We start from the raw sequence: 15,930 nt of genomic DNA, 5'->3' as shown, positions 1-15,930 counted from the left end.
AGCTTCCTGGTAGCACTAACACATCAACTCTATTCCTATTTAAAGAGGTAACATGTAAGTAGTGATAATAAACCACCTTACAAACTCTGTAATAGGGTCCTGGTAAGTTTATGGATTGATCATGAGGTCTTGTGTATCTGGTAAGGGCAATAGCAGTTCGTTGAGAAATCTGATCGAACGGTCTTGCTTTTACTTCCCGGTGTCTTTTTAGTTTTCCTGCTGCCTGAAGCCCTTTGCAGAAATTATGCAAATGATCCTTACAGATCATTTCTCTTCACTGTTCTTAAAAGTGTCCAAATAAGGATATTCCAAAGAACTCCAAAAAAAAAAAAAGGAGTACTGTACACAAAGTCAGACAAACTTATACCCACTGTGAATGGAAGCTTTTTCAGGAAAAGATGGGTCTATTTTCTTGTAACATGGTACACATTTATAGTTCTACACAAGATCTTCCAGGGTGGTTCCCATGAGTTTTCACATCTATGAAATACGAGCAGCAAAACTTCCCTCCCACACCCTGAATGAATGCGTACAGTTTATGTCACAGGTATGTTTTTAAACAAAGACAAGAAAATTAATAACATTTAATACTGTAAAGAACAGCAACCTGCATGATCTGAACAGCTCCCCTAGAAGCTACTGCTCAGCAGATGCATTTTCAACTAGCAATTTGGCAAAAAGAAAGAAGAAAAAAAAAAAGAAAAGATGTTTTACAGGACATCTCAAAAGCAGCTTACCATCCTGGTTACCCCACTCCCAGTCAGGGCCACGGACTACTTTAGCACCCTGGAAAGTCCCTTTTAAGGTGATGCGAGTCAAATTCTGTCGAGGACTCACTAGGACTCTGGAAAAACAAAATAAGAGAAAACAAATGAAATTTATTGTTACTATTCACGCCTTATAAAGCTCCGTTCCAACTGAGGTCTGTCACATGAGGACCAAGTGTTCCACGCTTACGTAGAGAAAAACTTGGTTTGAGTTCTGAAAAGCACGTAAGAAGTGAGAGAAAACAATAGAATAGCTGAACAGGGTCTTTGATCCTAAACGCTGGTCTCCCCAGGAAGGTCAGAATACTTAGGCACTGTTCCACCGATGGCAGAAAGACAACGAGTGAACAGTACTCTGGGCTAAAGACGAGCCAGGTTTATCGTCAAACATTATAAAAAATTGTGGGATCCACAGTGAGCTTTAAGAAAGTTCTGCGTTTCTCTCAACCGTGGGATGCGGATTAATTGGGAACAGATCCTGCTATATGAGCATGAGGAACAGGCACACTTCAGTGACAGTCTGGGGAGACAAACACAGATCTACAGGCAAGCAGCAGGACTGTGGTGGGGGCTCGCTCTCACTTTGTAAGGCACCAGAATGTCACCTTGCTGACTCAGGAAGCTGAACATACATAAGCACAAAGATCCAAAATGATTACATCCACTCACTCACACACAGCATGAAGGAAAAAAAGATCATCCTTCTTTCAGAACTTCAAGAGCCTTGAGGGGGCTGTGTGGGGCAAAAATAAAATCCAGTAACTCCAAAGAAGAAAAGACTCCCCACGCGCTCCGTGAGATGTACAAACCACAAATTGTCTTAGGGCAAGGCAGCTCAGGACCAAGTATGATTACTGTGAACGCATGCAAATTAATACTTTTTAACATAACTATTCACCAGCATTCTACAGCATAAGGTACACCACCTGCAGACCAAAGTCATCAAAATCTGGATTTAGCAACTCCACCCCACTGCCTACACAGAGCAGGGGAAGCCCTGCTGCAAGTATCATCAAGCAATCCTAATCATCACAGCAGGAGGGCACGTTAGTTTTCACGGCCAGCTGTACCACCTATAATCCACAGGCTTCCCAAAGAAGAGCACCCGAGGCAAAGAAAAGTAAGTCTCACACAATTAAAACCTATCTTTAAAAGGGAGCCTCTGAGAGGGGGTGGGGGAGGGAGAGAGGAGTAAGGAGAAAGTTAGTAACTCCTTCAGAAAGTCCAGCCTCACTTCAGAGGGAGACTTTCAGCTGCCCCTGTATCCCAGGGGTAAGTTTAAAGCAATGCTTACGGACATTACCAGGGCGCACACCGCAAGGCTGCAGGAAAGCATTAATGGCTCAGGCAGCCTCCCAGCTCAAAGGCGTAAGGAGTTCAGCACATTTCATAACCTAAGCTGCAGGCTGCGCTGCCTGGCTCACTTGCTGAAAAGCAGAGCAGATTAGACCAGCAGTGTTGTGGCTAGACTTGTTTCCAGGAGAACGCAGACCTTTCTATCTGCCCTGCAACCTGCATCACAGGCACACACACCGACCCACCTTAAGAAAAAAAAGAGAAAAAAAAATACCTACGTGATAGTAAACAGGGGGTCTGATGTCCTGTTAAAGCAGCTTCCAATCCCCATAATGTCACAGCAGCTTCTCTGCTGGTTTTGGGCGTGCTGGTCCTAGTCTCTGTTCCCTAGCAGAAAGCTTTCTCATGAGACACCAAGCCACCAAAGTCCCTGTGGACCTGGTTGTGTTGCTCGCCCAGGGTACAATCCAGTTTTCTAGGTGACTGCAAAGGTGCCACAATCCATACCCGTAATTGCGCACCTCCTCCTGACAGGCTCTTGGCAACTCCCAGACCAGACAGAGCAAAACCAAGTTCAGCAGCTGTTCCACAGGGGAAGGGGAGGGGAAGCCTACCAGGGGTAGGGCTGACCTCAGAACGCTGTATTTATTTTCCATCTAATGCCTAGAGAGAGAAGGTGGAGACTCAGAAGGATAAAAAGCTTATGCCTGAACTTACTGTTTACTTATCCACCAAAAGCCTAAGTCTTTCACCTTTCTTAACTTGTTAACAGACCTCCCACCTGTGCTTTACAACCTAACCTGTTTAAAAAGAGGGAGAGATTATTTACACATGTTCTTATAATCGTTGAATGTTCGTTATCCAGACTGTAGCTCAACAGGAGGAAGATGAAGCTGGTTTTTTGAATGGTTGAGATTTTGCCTGTTTCAAACACCATCAAGGCTGGCAGTTGTTATGAAAGAGAAGATAACGAAAGAGGGCTAGGAAAAAGCTCAGCTAAAAAGAAACACTGATCAGCATTTTATTACACTGTGTCATGCGCTACAGACTGGCTTCAAAAACCAGCATGGATTTGTGTACTACATCTGAAACAGTTTAGCTACAATGTGCTGATTTCATTGTATTTTGTTGAAGGCTTTTCTACCCATTTATCAAAGACGTCTTAGCCAAGTCCCGAGACAAAAATATACTTCTCCAAACCCTGCTTTCACAAGGGAGGGGTTTCAATGCAAAGATTCCCAATAATAGTAAAATAATGCACCAAGCTAAGCTTAAGCAAGATGTTTAAAGAGCAAAATAACCCCCATTCACTACATTCCTAGCATAATTTCCCTTTTTGTATAACCATATAACAGCAGTCATTTCCCATCTCAACAGCTCTCATGCTAACCTGTCACTTTCAGTGAAATTTGTGGCTAGAAACCAGGCAAACAAAGCTGACCAGTTCAGAAAGCTGAGCTTCCTTAAAGAAGAAAGAAGTGTAAGAAACTTCAATGCTGGAAGCAAGCCACCATAACCGCCCTTTTTCCCCGGCCTCACCAAAATTTTGACCTTGGCTTGAACCGGACTGCTGACAGCAACACCAAAGAACAAGGCAAGAACCAGAAGTCCTGAGCCAATACATCTTAGGTTTTAATATAATTCAACATGTTTTGCTCCAAATACTGGATAACAACCAAAGTTATTAGTGTGTGGCAAAAATACCCGGGGGATAAACTTAATCACTGCAGTATTGCCTTTAATAACAATTTTAATTACGACAGCCAAAGTCTGCAGCCATTTCTGCCCTACAAATTCCAAGGATATTGAATTACTATAGAGTCCAGAAAGCACTTGGGAGCACGTACTGTACAGAACGAAGCTATGCCTCTCTTCAGCACGCTGGGAACCACCCCTCTGTGGATATTCTGCCTGTGCTCAAATTTCGCTGAGGTGCTTACTTAGCCTTTCACGTCACTCAGAGCTACGCTCCAGACAGCTAGCGAAACAGCGTCATCCATGCTTCACAGATAGAGATTTGAGGCCAAAAAACTGGAGAAGTTTGAACAGAGATTGCTTTTAATTTGCAGGAGCAATCTGAGGCCCTGCAGAAGTCAGAGCCCCTTCATAGCAGGCACAGCTAACATATTTTGCAAGACAGAGATGTTTCCACTGCAGAAGATTCTTATCCGAAGAAACAAGCACAACGCACGGGGCGGGAAAGCAGAAGGGATGGTCACCCTGCAAGGTAGCAGGCCACAAACGCTGTGTTGATCTCTTCAGAAAGGCACAGCTGCAAACTACAATCTGAGCTCACGGTGGGTACAAACCCACACCCCTTCTAGGATGTATAAATACCTCCACAGGCTCCCTCGAGAAAGGCAACGCAAAGATCTTACAGAAACTACAGGTAAAACCGACCCCAACGACAGAAGAAATTCTAGATTCTCTAATCCTCCCTAGCAAAGCTTTTACTGAAGCACTTCCAGCAAAGGATAAAGGAAGGAAATTCTGACAGATGGCAGGCGGATGCCGATTGCTCAAGCATGAACCAGACTAAGACAAGGACACTAGTGAGGGATCAGGATCACAGAAACCTATTTCAGGAACTGTCTTTACCAAGAATTTCCATTGTCAATCCTATCCTTCCTTGCCAAGGCACAGATCTTCACAAGACCAGCTATTTGTAACGCAGACCCTAAACACTCGCTGTCTGCTTTGCTGACCTCCAAAGCTAACTCGTATCAGAGTCAGGTCTGCAAAGCCACAGCAGGCACGATTTCAGGCCAAGGCTACTAAATGTGAACGAAAATGTGCCCGCACACTTAAAACTCGACCCTGCACTGCAGACAGAAGGTTTTCTCAGCTATGCTCTCAGAGATGTCTGTATGCAGCCTTCCACGGCAGAATATTGTACTGAGAATGATACAGAAGCACTGTGAGCACACAAAACGAAATGTCTTTTATCATCCTTTAAACGTGACTATTAGTTCAAAACGCAGGCGAAGGATGCTTTAGTGAAGATTTCTCTTGCTTACAGTTTTGATCATGTAATTCCAGAAAAGATAAAGGTAAAATACGTCACTGAAATTTAGTCTCTACTCCACAAATCAAACAGAATATTCCAAACTAAATAAGGGAAGCCCTACTGTGGGGATACACCCTAGTGTTCTGCAATGTACGTGTTTTTTTTAAGGAGGCAGTTAGGTAGTTATTATCCAGTAAATCATGGTGGAGTTTTTTAAAAGAAAAATTATACTCATTCATTAATAGAATAAATTCATAAATAAATTAATCCTAATAAATCCATTTATACTTAATGAGCATTTGAAAAAAAGTTAGGAAACAAACACATCACCACACAAGAGTCAAAATGTTACTCACCAAAATTTCTTAGTCTAGAAGCTTAAAATGACATTGCACAAATAACACGTGTTGAAGAGGTTACTACAGTAAATAAACCTGCAGCCCCTTTATTGCCTAGTAATCAAATGCCCAGCAGTTGTCACTCAGCTGCTATATTAGTTCAGGCTTACAGTATAAGCAGTCGCAGATGGAAGGCTGGATTATTAAAGCTGCCTTGAATGGGTCTGCATTGCACATGCATAGCTGAGTGATAGCACACACTTGTTCTTGTAATGTATCTGATTTAGAAATCCAACTGGTAACTAGACTAGACAGAGCTGGTTTAAGAATTATGGCTGAAAATAACCGCAAGCTCTGTTTTGACTACAGTATAAAACACAACGTGAGAAAATATTTGTATTTCTCATGCTTGACTACACAAAACGTCTCCCTGTGTAGTTTGCTGGCTCCTCCAACCCCATTGTGCTCCAGAAAAAAATACGACTTTTGAAAAATTGTTACGGTTGTGATTTATCAGCGCGTGAAATCTAGAAAACAGCCTGGGTAAAACGCACCACATCCCCTCCTAAAAATCAGCTTGGCATCACCCCTGCCATTGCTGCTTTTGCACTTGAATGTAGCAACACTAATATTTTGCATGAGAGGAAGATTATCTCAGACTTGATTATTTGCAGAACTCACCAGAGTGTGCCTGACTGTTCCAGCCCTAACATAAACCTGATGAGTTTTGCTTTGTAATCCTGTTACCGACACTGATTTATCTTCCAATTACTAAGCACACATTCAGCAAATGGATATACAATTGTGAAAAAGGGTCTTCAGTGAAACTGAGCTGTCCATCCTTTTAAACTAAGGATGAGAGACTCTCCCAAAACAGCCATAAAATTCAAACCAAACAAGACCAATAAAAAAATACCAGTGATGGGCAGATATCAGGAAGAGACTACTCCAAATGGCAAAATATTAAAAAAAAATCAGTACTTCCTGCCACCAGAGGTTCAAACTCAGGTCATTTAAGACCTGAAATAGCGTCCAGGTAAAGGTGTCTTCAAAGCTTCTTTAGAAAACTGATTGGGAACCCTCTGCAGGGCCTGTCTGGGCTTAAGGCCTCTTAAATCCTAGGATTAGGGAGCTGCTACAAACAGTTACGTTGGCCGTGGCTGGGTTTATCTGCATGGGTGCCACGCGGTGGGTCTGGCAGCAGCAGTGCAGGCGGTCGCAATTCTCTGTGCAAGGACACCACACTGCGATCTGTGAAATTGCCCTAGGAGAGGCCTTAGCTCTCTCTGTCGAAGCATCAGCTATGGCAGCAGCTGCGAGACGGGAGGCAGGGCGATGCTCTCTCACGATGGACTAAGAACAGAGACCAGGGTGGGACTGGAAACTCCCAGCTCTCCATCTTTGGTTAAAGACAGTTGATGGGACAGCTCCATAATACAGCTGCATTCCACGGGTCTGTGTGGGATCTCACTGACAGTAAGCCAAGGACTACAATCGTGACACAGAAGTAGACCCTCCTTTGTTACGCAAAACCAAGATTATGGGATGCTGTCAAGTTTGGTGGGCTCTCTCTCCATTCACTCCCCTTATAAGCTTTCTGACTAATAACACTCCAGTGGGCTCATCACAGCACTTTGCCTGGGTCTTGAAAGCAACACACCACTGTGCTTGAGGCTCCCTGCAAAGAACCAAAAGCTACCCATCCCCTGCCAGAGAAAGGAGGTGAGAGAATCTCAGTCTCTAAAGGAGGCTCATCCTGTGTTTCATAGCCCTTCAAACCACAGCGGGTGGCAACAAAACCTCAAGAAAACCCAAATCCATACAGTGTCTTTTTAAATGCACAGGGGTTTTTGGTCCTTGGGGAACTGCCAAAGGTTTTCTCTTCTATTTTATTAAGCAAAAACACTGAGATGAGTGATCTCAGCAACAGTCCTAGTGAGTCATAAGTATGCAATTTTTATTCTTCGAAAAGGATGCCGCATTGCCTAAGGCAACGTGTCTTTACAGCTCAGACCTCAGTTATTCCAAAGAAATCAAATCTATCTGCCATTGTTCAAAGGTGATCTCCCTCCATGCCCCTCGTTTCACTTTTTCTTTTAGCAGAACATTTAATTCTTAATGCAGAGTAATCTATGGAACACCAGACCAACAAATCATAGGATTACATTTGCATTAAGGCAAAGCTGTTCCTACTTCTTCCTGCTCCTGCACTGTAAGACATTTCTGAGTAAAATCGTTTCAGCTTGCCAATTTCCTGTAGGAACACTCTTGCATAAAACACATATTCATTGCAGTTACAGTACAGTATTCCACCATGCAATTCAGTCAAATGACTGAAACAAAAAGCATTTCTGACAGCCTGTTTTGTCCAAAAGCACAGTGACTTCTAAGAATCACAACATGTACCTTTCATTCATCTTTAAAATTGCAGCTTTCCACAACTGGAAGCTTCTTCATTATGGATTTCTAATTTCTCTCCATCCCTCCGCACAGCTACCTTCAATACCTGCCACGCAGGAACAGCAGTTTTTATTAGCTGCTTGGTACTAGGAAGACCAGTGCTCCTGCCAGCACACAGTAATGTAAATCAGAACACTGCTACTTTAACAAAAGGCTTGGTAGCATAGACTGGCCTCTGTCTAGACTTCTTTTTATCAACTCAAAGTTAATTTACATCATATCTTCTGTAACCACTGAATGAACCACACTCGTAGAAAAAAGTGAAGAAGTTTAGGCAAAAACCAAACCAAAAAGCCACTAAGAGGCAAGTATTGTCAGACATTAAGTTCTGCTTTAGCAGTCAACTACCTCCAAAGAGCTCTCCAGTGCTTCGGTGACATTCTGGAGTGGTGCTGCAGTGCTTTGTGAAAGTCAAACAACTCACATAGGGCAGTACCAGGTCTGGCAAGTTTCCTGGCGGTCTTCCAAGCTCTCTTTTCACACTAGGAGCAATCACTCTACTGCCTAATTCAAACAGCAGCCCTGACACAGGTCAGATACAAGCCTTGAAAGGAAAAATTGCTCTATTTACACCTTTTACCATTCAGATTCCTCAGAAAAGCAGCAAGTTCTGCAGAGGGTAACAGTCCTGGGGGAGAAATCGCCTAGCCATCTGCCTCTTGATGAACGACAGCATTCTGGGGTGCTCCTGACAAGGGTCAGGAAAGGTAACAGAGCTGGCCTGCTGCCCAACAGAACGCAGCACTGTGCAGCATCACGGAGAACCTGTGCAAAGGCCAGAAAATCTGGACTGCTCTGCAACAGCGCAGCGTCCTACAGTAATTGTTGCCTATTTTTTTTCCTTTAAATGTGAGGAAGATTATGTGCCTTAACAGCAGAGAGTACCTAGAGGTAAAGTAAAAACCACAAGCAGGCACCTCTGAGTAACTACTTGCAGCTAACTATAATATTCACGGAAAGAAAGAGGAAAAAAAAAAGTCTATTTTTATTTTTTTTAAATATATATTTTCTAATATATATATTTATGAAATCACAAAGCTCATTTCACAATAGGATCTGGCTGGCTTGTCATATTAACACGAGCTCAAGAAACATCCTAATCTGATGGATAAACACAAGCCTCAGAGCTCAGAGGGGACATGTTTGGACAGCAACATCTATCCCTTTGCTAGCAACTCACAATTCTGGCTCACCCACACTGGCAAAACTATGGTAATCAACTCCAGAGAGAGCTTCCCATATGGGAGCAAAACCAGCTGCAAATCTGACGCCACTGTCTTTAGCAAAGTAATTATACTTTTCACTCCACAGATGGATGCAATGCACAGTGGTATTTTCAAGTGGAGGAAAAAAGAGGAAAAAAATAAAATCAGACAGAGACAAGAGCTGATTTCTTATTACTTTTCCTAAAGGCAAGAGGATTACAAGACTCATCTTCATGCCCACCTTAGGAGGCACAAATGAAACTACTGTTGAGACTATTCCTGTCGGCCTCCCTGTGGCCACTTTGTTATCCGAGAACAGTGAAGAGCAAAGCACGTCTAAGAAATTATTTAACGGGGGGGGGGGGGGGGAGGAAAAGAAAAACCAGAGCAGGTAAACATTTTGAATTTTCACCTTAACTTAATTTGACAGAAAAATTCTGCGGATTTCTGTTTGCTGTCTTTTTCCAAGCAGCTCCATAAAAGCAGTAGCTCCAGCCTTAATGCTATTCTGTAGAACAGTGGTCCTCAAACTGTTTTGATCATGCAACCCCATCAGCAAAAAAAGTTTGAGTCCTCCCCAGTATATGTACTTATATTTCTTTATAAATGATACAGACATGTACTAGTGACATTCTATCATGTTATTGCTGCATCCCAATAGACCATCTTGCACACCCCCTGGGGCACACCCCCCCCCCCCCCCCCCAGTTTGGAGACCACAGTTATAGAACAGGGACCCACAAATCTCAGCATGGTTAACTGGACTGCAGCACCACTTACGGTTGCGAGTGTGCCGTCTCATAGCGTTCGAAGGAGTGGGACAGGTCGTGCTTGTTGTTCATGTAACACTGTGTGCACAAGTCATAGTCAAAACACATTTTGCATTTCCACCGCATCCCCCGTATGCCATGCTTCTTGCAACAGTCACAGATGATGTTAGGGTGACGGACACCTAGGAGAAACAAAGCAAAGGAATGTAACCACAAAAACCCCAGAGAAACCAGGCTGACCAAGCTCTTAGATTGACATCAGCATGTTTTAAAGAATCACGTACTGTGCATGTATTGGAGATGATGCAATAATATAATATGAAGTGATATGTGTAATATGAAGCACCCATTTTCCGGCTTAAGGGACTCCCATCCTAAAAGTCATGCCAGAATCTAACAGAATGACAAAGTCAGGAAAACTGTTAGACTCACAAATAAAAAAGAAAGTGGAAAGAAAAGCCTTTGCATAGAGGCACACAGGAATCTCATTGCCATGAACTGGCTGAGCGAACAGCGCTGCTCAGCATCAGTCCACAGGCAGCTGCAAAAGGCTTAACATTCCAGCTAGCATGTGAGGCAGGTGCCACATACGCTAAAGGAGATGGGTTTACAGCACCAGTGCTTGTGCTTCTTGTCCTGCTGTACTTACCTATCTGTGCGTTATCATACAGAAGAAGGTCGTAAGCCCCTTGGAATCCAGTCCGGTAATTGGTTCTGTTGCCTTGATCCCACTGCACGACCACAGTCTTATCTGGAGTGGTTGGGCTGCCTGTCCGACCAATCTCGACCACAGTCCCAACATTCCCTTCGCCGTTGTCCTGGCTGCCCCACTTCCAGTCCACTCCACGAACTACCCGCATCCCAACCTGCATGCTGGCATAGGGGTCCACGTCCATGGATCTGCACAGCAACCCCTAAAACTCTTCCACGTAAAGGGTTTTGGAGACGGGCAGTATCATCAGCAACACATTCAGCAGCAGCAGCAGCATGTTCAGCACACCTAGTAAGACAACAAACAATTAAGTGACGCCACTCAACACATCACATTTTCCCCAGAATGACCTGGCTACACAAGAGGCCTGACCTGCTGAGTAGATAACTCTGTTCTCTATTTAAAACAGGGATCCTCACAGTTTTAGCGCAGATACGCAAACCAGCCAGACTTCCAAGGCACAGAAACATCTGCATAATATCCAAAAGACTTATTCCAGAGCGCTGGGCATGAGGGAAAAGAACTGGGCAAGAAGTCTTTGTAAAACTCCAGTACCAGTCCTTGATTTCAAACTCAGGAATGTGTGCAACAGCTACCGGAGACACAATGGCAACAGAAACAAAAAAGCACAGTAAATAGAGCTGAAATAAATGACCAGGAAAACACCAACAGCATCACTGTAGCAATACAAAGTCAATACCAGTCTATTCTTCAGGAAGACTCTCCATACGCCTTTTAACAGAAAACACTGCAGTGTTGAGTTTCACTTGCCCAGAAAGTTAGTTTTGGTTTCGATTTTGGGATACAGGAAGTTTTAAAAATGCATACGAAAGAAATGTTTGCCTGTTTGAAAGAAGTAATAACGTGGGGTTTTTTTTAAGTGCTCATGTCAGAAAAATGCCAATCTTTTGCTGCTATTTATCAATGCCAGCTATGGCAGGAACAGATTATTGCCTACTTGCAATAAGCACTGCAGATTTTGTGCTGGGATCAGTAAAAGCTTGGGATAGCCTTTCCAGCTGTTGCCATGACAATTGGCAAACGAGGTGAACGCCAAGTGGACGCAGCACATCCACAACTTTCAACTAAATCAAACAGATTGTCAAAGCCTGGTCTACCTCTTACACCAGAACGACAAGATAGAGGAGCGTGGCTTTCACTATTTAGGGCCAAGCTGCTGCTTTGACTTCTGGAAAAATCTACTGCAACATCCTTTCATCTTTGGGCATCCTCGGGTCTCACTCTTCCTCTCAAGCTATCCATAACACACAAAATTTTCTAAACGTTTGGAAAAACAACCACCCCAACAGAATGCCAAGGGCCAAATAGTGCACATTCCAGAAGTACAGCGATTCTTACCAAGAGCCATGACACAGAGCCAGTTCAAACCAGGCTGACAAACCCAGTCTCGCCAACAAGCTCACAGGACGTGTCCTCAGACACGGCAATAGGAGCAGCCTTGTGCCATGTGACGTGCTGTTAACGCTACTGCCCACCAATAAAGCAACTGAAACCACTGAGGCCTAAAAATAAACTCTTCCTCCAGCCAAACATCCCCGTTTAAATGTATGGAGGAGTAGTTTGATGCAAAATCAAGTTTCTAGCGTGCAGAAAGAGCCTGATTTCTGTTCAGCTTTAGCATCTTTCTAGCTTCAGACTTTTCCTGCTACGCATCACTGTGACATCCAAACGCCTGTCACACGAGAGCAAGATCAAAACCAAACGTCCTTGTGAACGTCATGTCATCTTTCATTCCAATCATCACTACAAGGTGCCTTGGGCGACACTTTCGTTTAGACTTCCTTTGTGGAGGTGGATGTAACATTGCCGAGTTTAGGGTGCAGTGGTGTTTTATTGTCTTTATGAAAGCAGAAATTATCAAAAAGAAAGAATATCCTTTCTAGAAAGCACTGCAGAGCCTAATGAGATTTGTACGATCCCCTCTTCCTCCAGATCAGAGACGAATAAAGTGGACAATCTATTGCTTTAACTAAGAGGCAGAACTGTTTGGGTTTTTTAAAGGCTGCTACCAACCAGTCAAGACAGTCACACCCACGGGCAGAGAAAACAAACGGAAACATCCAACGATACAAAGGTACCAGAGAAGCACATTTCGATTATTGCTACATGGCCTTTCAATGGCAACAACCACCCCTCCTGTTCCAGCCAAGTGAACCGGTGGAAGGTGGCAGGAGGCAGTAACACTGCGAAAAGGAATTGCATACTTAGAGAAGGAAACAACAGATACCACAGGGTTCTTCAGATGACAACAGAGTGCCACTCTCCAACCTTAACAGCTTTATGCTATTTCAGTGGACCTCCCCCCTGTCCCCAGGAATGAATGAAACATCACAGGCTTCAGAACTCTCAGCATTTCAAGGAAGGCAATGCCAGCTCCAAAAATTATTCATCATAAAAGAATATTCTAGTCTGTGCCACAATTTAAGTCACTGCAGTATAAAGGAGGATGGCGATCCCCTGCTACCTGAAAAGAGCAGAGCAGGCTGACACACTACATATCGTGAGACGTGCTCACCAGTGCGGTCAAACAGCACAGTACCAACCTCAGGTCAGCACTGCCTCGGTCCCAGAAATGTGTGACCTACATACAGGCAAATCCACGCTTTCTCTGTGCGCTTTCCCACTACTTTTCTGACGTGGATGCTACAGAGATCCCTTCTTCAAACTGCCAGTGAAATACAAAAGCTACACGAAGACACTCTGTAGAAAGAGTCCTGCAGAAAGGCATCGTTTCACAGCACCGTGAGTCTACTTACGGACGCAATATGACATGCCAACATCAGGTGTCTTGTCGCAGAACAACAGACAGCAATCCCTGTCAATACCACCGGTACCAAGCTGCGAGGACAAAAATCCATCTCATCAGTAGCCCATAATAAGCTGGATCCAGACGGGAACAGACTTTTACCGCTGCCACAGGCATCGAGTTCCCTGTGGTTCTGCAGGTCCCTACGACTCACAAAGGAGCTGCACAGGTACTCATCCCACAGCTCTAGGAAGCTATTGTAGTTCAACTGTACACTTGGGATGCTGAATACTAGTTAACAGAGTTGTCTGTGCTGCAATGACCTTCACGCAATCCCTTGCTCACTGATCTGAAGGCTGTCTTCTTAATTCTAACCCCATTTTCGACACAAGAAGGCACCAAATGCATCCTGCATTCTCAGCTAATCTGCAAGGGTGGTGCATAACAAGAGTAAAGAACTACTCAAAATCTTTATAAGATGAATTACAATGTTCCTGCAGTCTGAACCATGCCAGAGATCAGCATTATTTACTTCCTAAGTGGAAATGTTTCACTCATTGAAGCAAATACTCCTCCCTCGATGCTGTCTGGGTCATAATTATTGCAGGGAAGGATAGGTATAGCTGCCAGAAATGATTCGCAGAGAAAACATCAGTTTCCCATGGGAGTTTGAAGCTGAACAAATAATCCATTACAATACACAAGCATATTTTGAAATCCTGAACAAACGTTCTGACCTCATCTACTGTGACACAGGAACGAACAGCCCAGGTGTAACCTGTGAGTCCATTCTTGGGAAATCACGGCAATACTTAACTGGAACAAAGGGAAAATATTTTAGCACCTTCAGTCCGCAATATTTTAGTTGCAGTAACTTTTGCAACTTTCTGCCAATATTCAAACTGCTCTGTTGGTACAAGGTGCCCGAGAGGCAACCTAATATCCGCCTCGTAAGAGGCAAAGGTTGCTGCTGTACCGGATACACAGCAAACAGAACCGAACAGTGACGTAAAGAGATTTACAAAATTCATGCATGTAACTTGGTTATCAAGTTATTTGAACAGCATGGCAAACAGAGGGAGATGCAGGTGATTTTGTTCTGCTCTGTGTTGTTCTTTTAAAAGCAGCTTTTTTTTTTTTTCTTTGCACATATTTTGCAGATTGAATAGTCGTCTTGGGTGAATTACTCCACCTTAGAGAGCTTTGCCTGTCCTAAGGATGCTTCCTGAAGCGCAAATGCAAATTGCACCCTTTTTCCAAAGAGCAACACGAGTCTGCAAAACTCTGGTATTTAATATATCGAAATTAGTTTCCAAACATCCCTTGTGAACGCATGTGGAGATGGCTGCAGCGGAACTTTTATTACAGGGTCTTTTCCACAGCAGCTCACCTGAGCCTAAAATGCCCCAAGAGAAGTCATTATTACACTAAGCATTTTGGAAAATAACACCATTCCCCATTTCTTACTATTTTTATTCTCCTTGACCCTTCCTTCTCCTCAGGTAGAGTCTGTTATTTTGGATCTTATATCTCTAACAACTGGAGGTCTGCAGCACCCGACCCCTACCTAAGAGCTCACGCCACCTACTTACTTCCATCCTCTCGCTCTTAAGCGGTTTTCCAAGGAAATACGAAGCACACGCTTTAGGGCTACAAACCCCTAAAACTGACACAAGAACTCGATCCTTCGGCCCCAGCCCAGGGGCCTCAGGGCTGAAGCCCTGCTCCCACCCGCGATCAGGCGGGAGGGCTGCCGGGACAGCCGGCGCTGCGCCACGGCCCCGGTGAACCGAAGCAACGGGGCCTCCTGCCACCTACCCCCGGCAGCTCCCGGCACCGCCCTGTCCGCTCCCACGGCGGCCTGAGCCCCAGCCCCGCCGCTCCGGCCGAGAGGAGGGACAGCCCGGGCGCGGCCCCCGCCCTCCCGCCCCGCGTTACCTGCAGGCGGGAGCGGGAGCTGTCACGTCAACCCGTCGCTCGGAGGGGTCCTGCCCTCCGGCCGCGCCCCAGCGCCGGGGGCTTCCCTGGCCGGGGAGGGGCGGGGGGGCAAGGCCGGCTGCCAGGCGGCGGATTCGCTTGCCGGTCGGGGCCCTCGGCCCGTCCCCCGCTCTGCGGTGCGGTCACAGCCGCGACAGGCGGGGCGGCTCCCGGGCGGAGCCAGCCGCTGCCCGTCCCGGCCCCGCTTCGGGCGGCCCCGCCGCCCCGTCCAGGCTCAGAAAATGGGGGCGAGGAGGACGCTCAGGGCACCCCGACGACTGACACCTCTCCGGAGGAGCTACAGCGACCCAGCCCCGCGGCCGCAGGAAGATCCAGCCGGATGAGGGAGGGCAAGCCGCCCTCTGCCCCTCTCGCCCCGAAAACGGCCGCTCAGGCCCGCCCAGCCCTGAGGCGCCGGCCCGGCCTGTGTCGGCAGCCCGGAGCTAAAAGCCGTGTTTGCTTCTGAGAGCCGAGGCAGTCACCCAGGGCCAGGAACTGCCCCCTTACAGTCATCTGCACCAGCCCAATAGCAGCGAGGAGCCACCTTGTTCCCTCCAAACAGCACTCGAGAGCCTCCCAGCTCTGCTCTCCAGCCAGCTGGAGACAGACGAGTCTGGGTCAGATTCCCTGG

The 15,930-nt window shown here is 45.5% G+C and overlaps 1 protein-coding gene across 2 annotated transcripts in view; it reads right to left on the bottom strand.

The window, feature by feature from the left end:
- MIB2 (MIB E3 ubiquitin protein ligase 2) overlaps positions 1-15,930 on the bottom strand; it is a 48,917-nt gene that overhangs the window by 21,890 nt on the left and 11,097 nt on the right. For both annotated transcript variants that reach the window (XM_086475997.1, XM_086475998.1), the window contains exons 3-5: positions 10,493-10,843; positions 9,854-10,025; positions 738-844 (exon numbers count right to left, since the gene is read on the bottom strand). In XM_086475997.1, coding sequence (XP_086332123.1) covers positions 738-844; positions 9,854-10,025; positions 10,493-10,739 — 526 coding nt within the window. In that variant the 5' untranslated portion in view covers positions 10,740-10,843. The remainder of the gene's footprint in view (positions 1-737; positions 845-9,853; positions 10,026-10,492; positions 10,844-15,930) is intronic.

Source organism: Leptosomus discolor, chromosome 20 (assembly GCF_034619465.1).
Source record: "Leptosomus discolor isolate bLepDis1 chromosome 20, bLepDis1.hap2, whole genome shotgun sequence".
Classification (NCBI taxonomy): domain Eukaryota; kingdom Metazoa; phylum Chordata; class Aves; order Leptosomiformes; family Leptosomidae; genus Leptosomus; species Leptosomus discolor.
The sequence above is the reverse complement of the archived record's forward strand: the minus strand, read 5'-3'. Positions and strand labels throughout refer to the sequence as shown.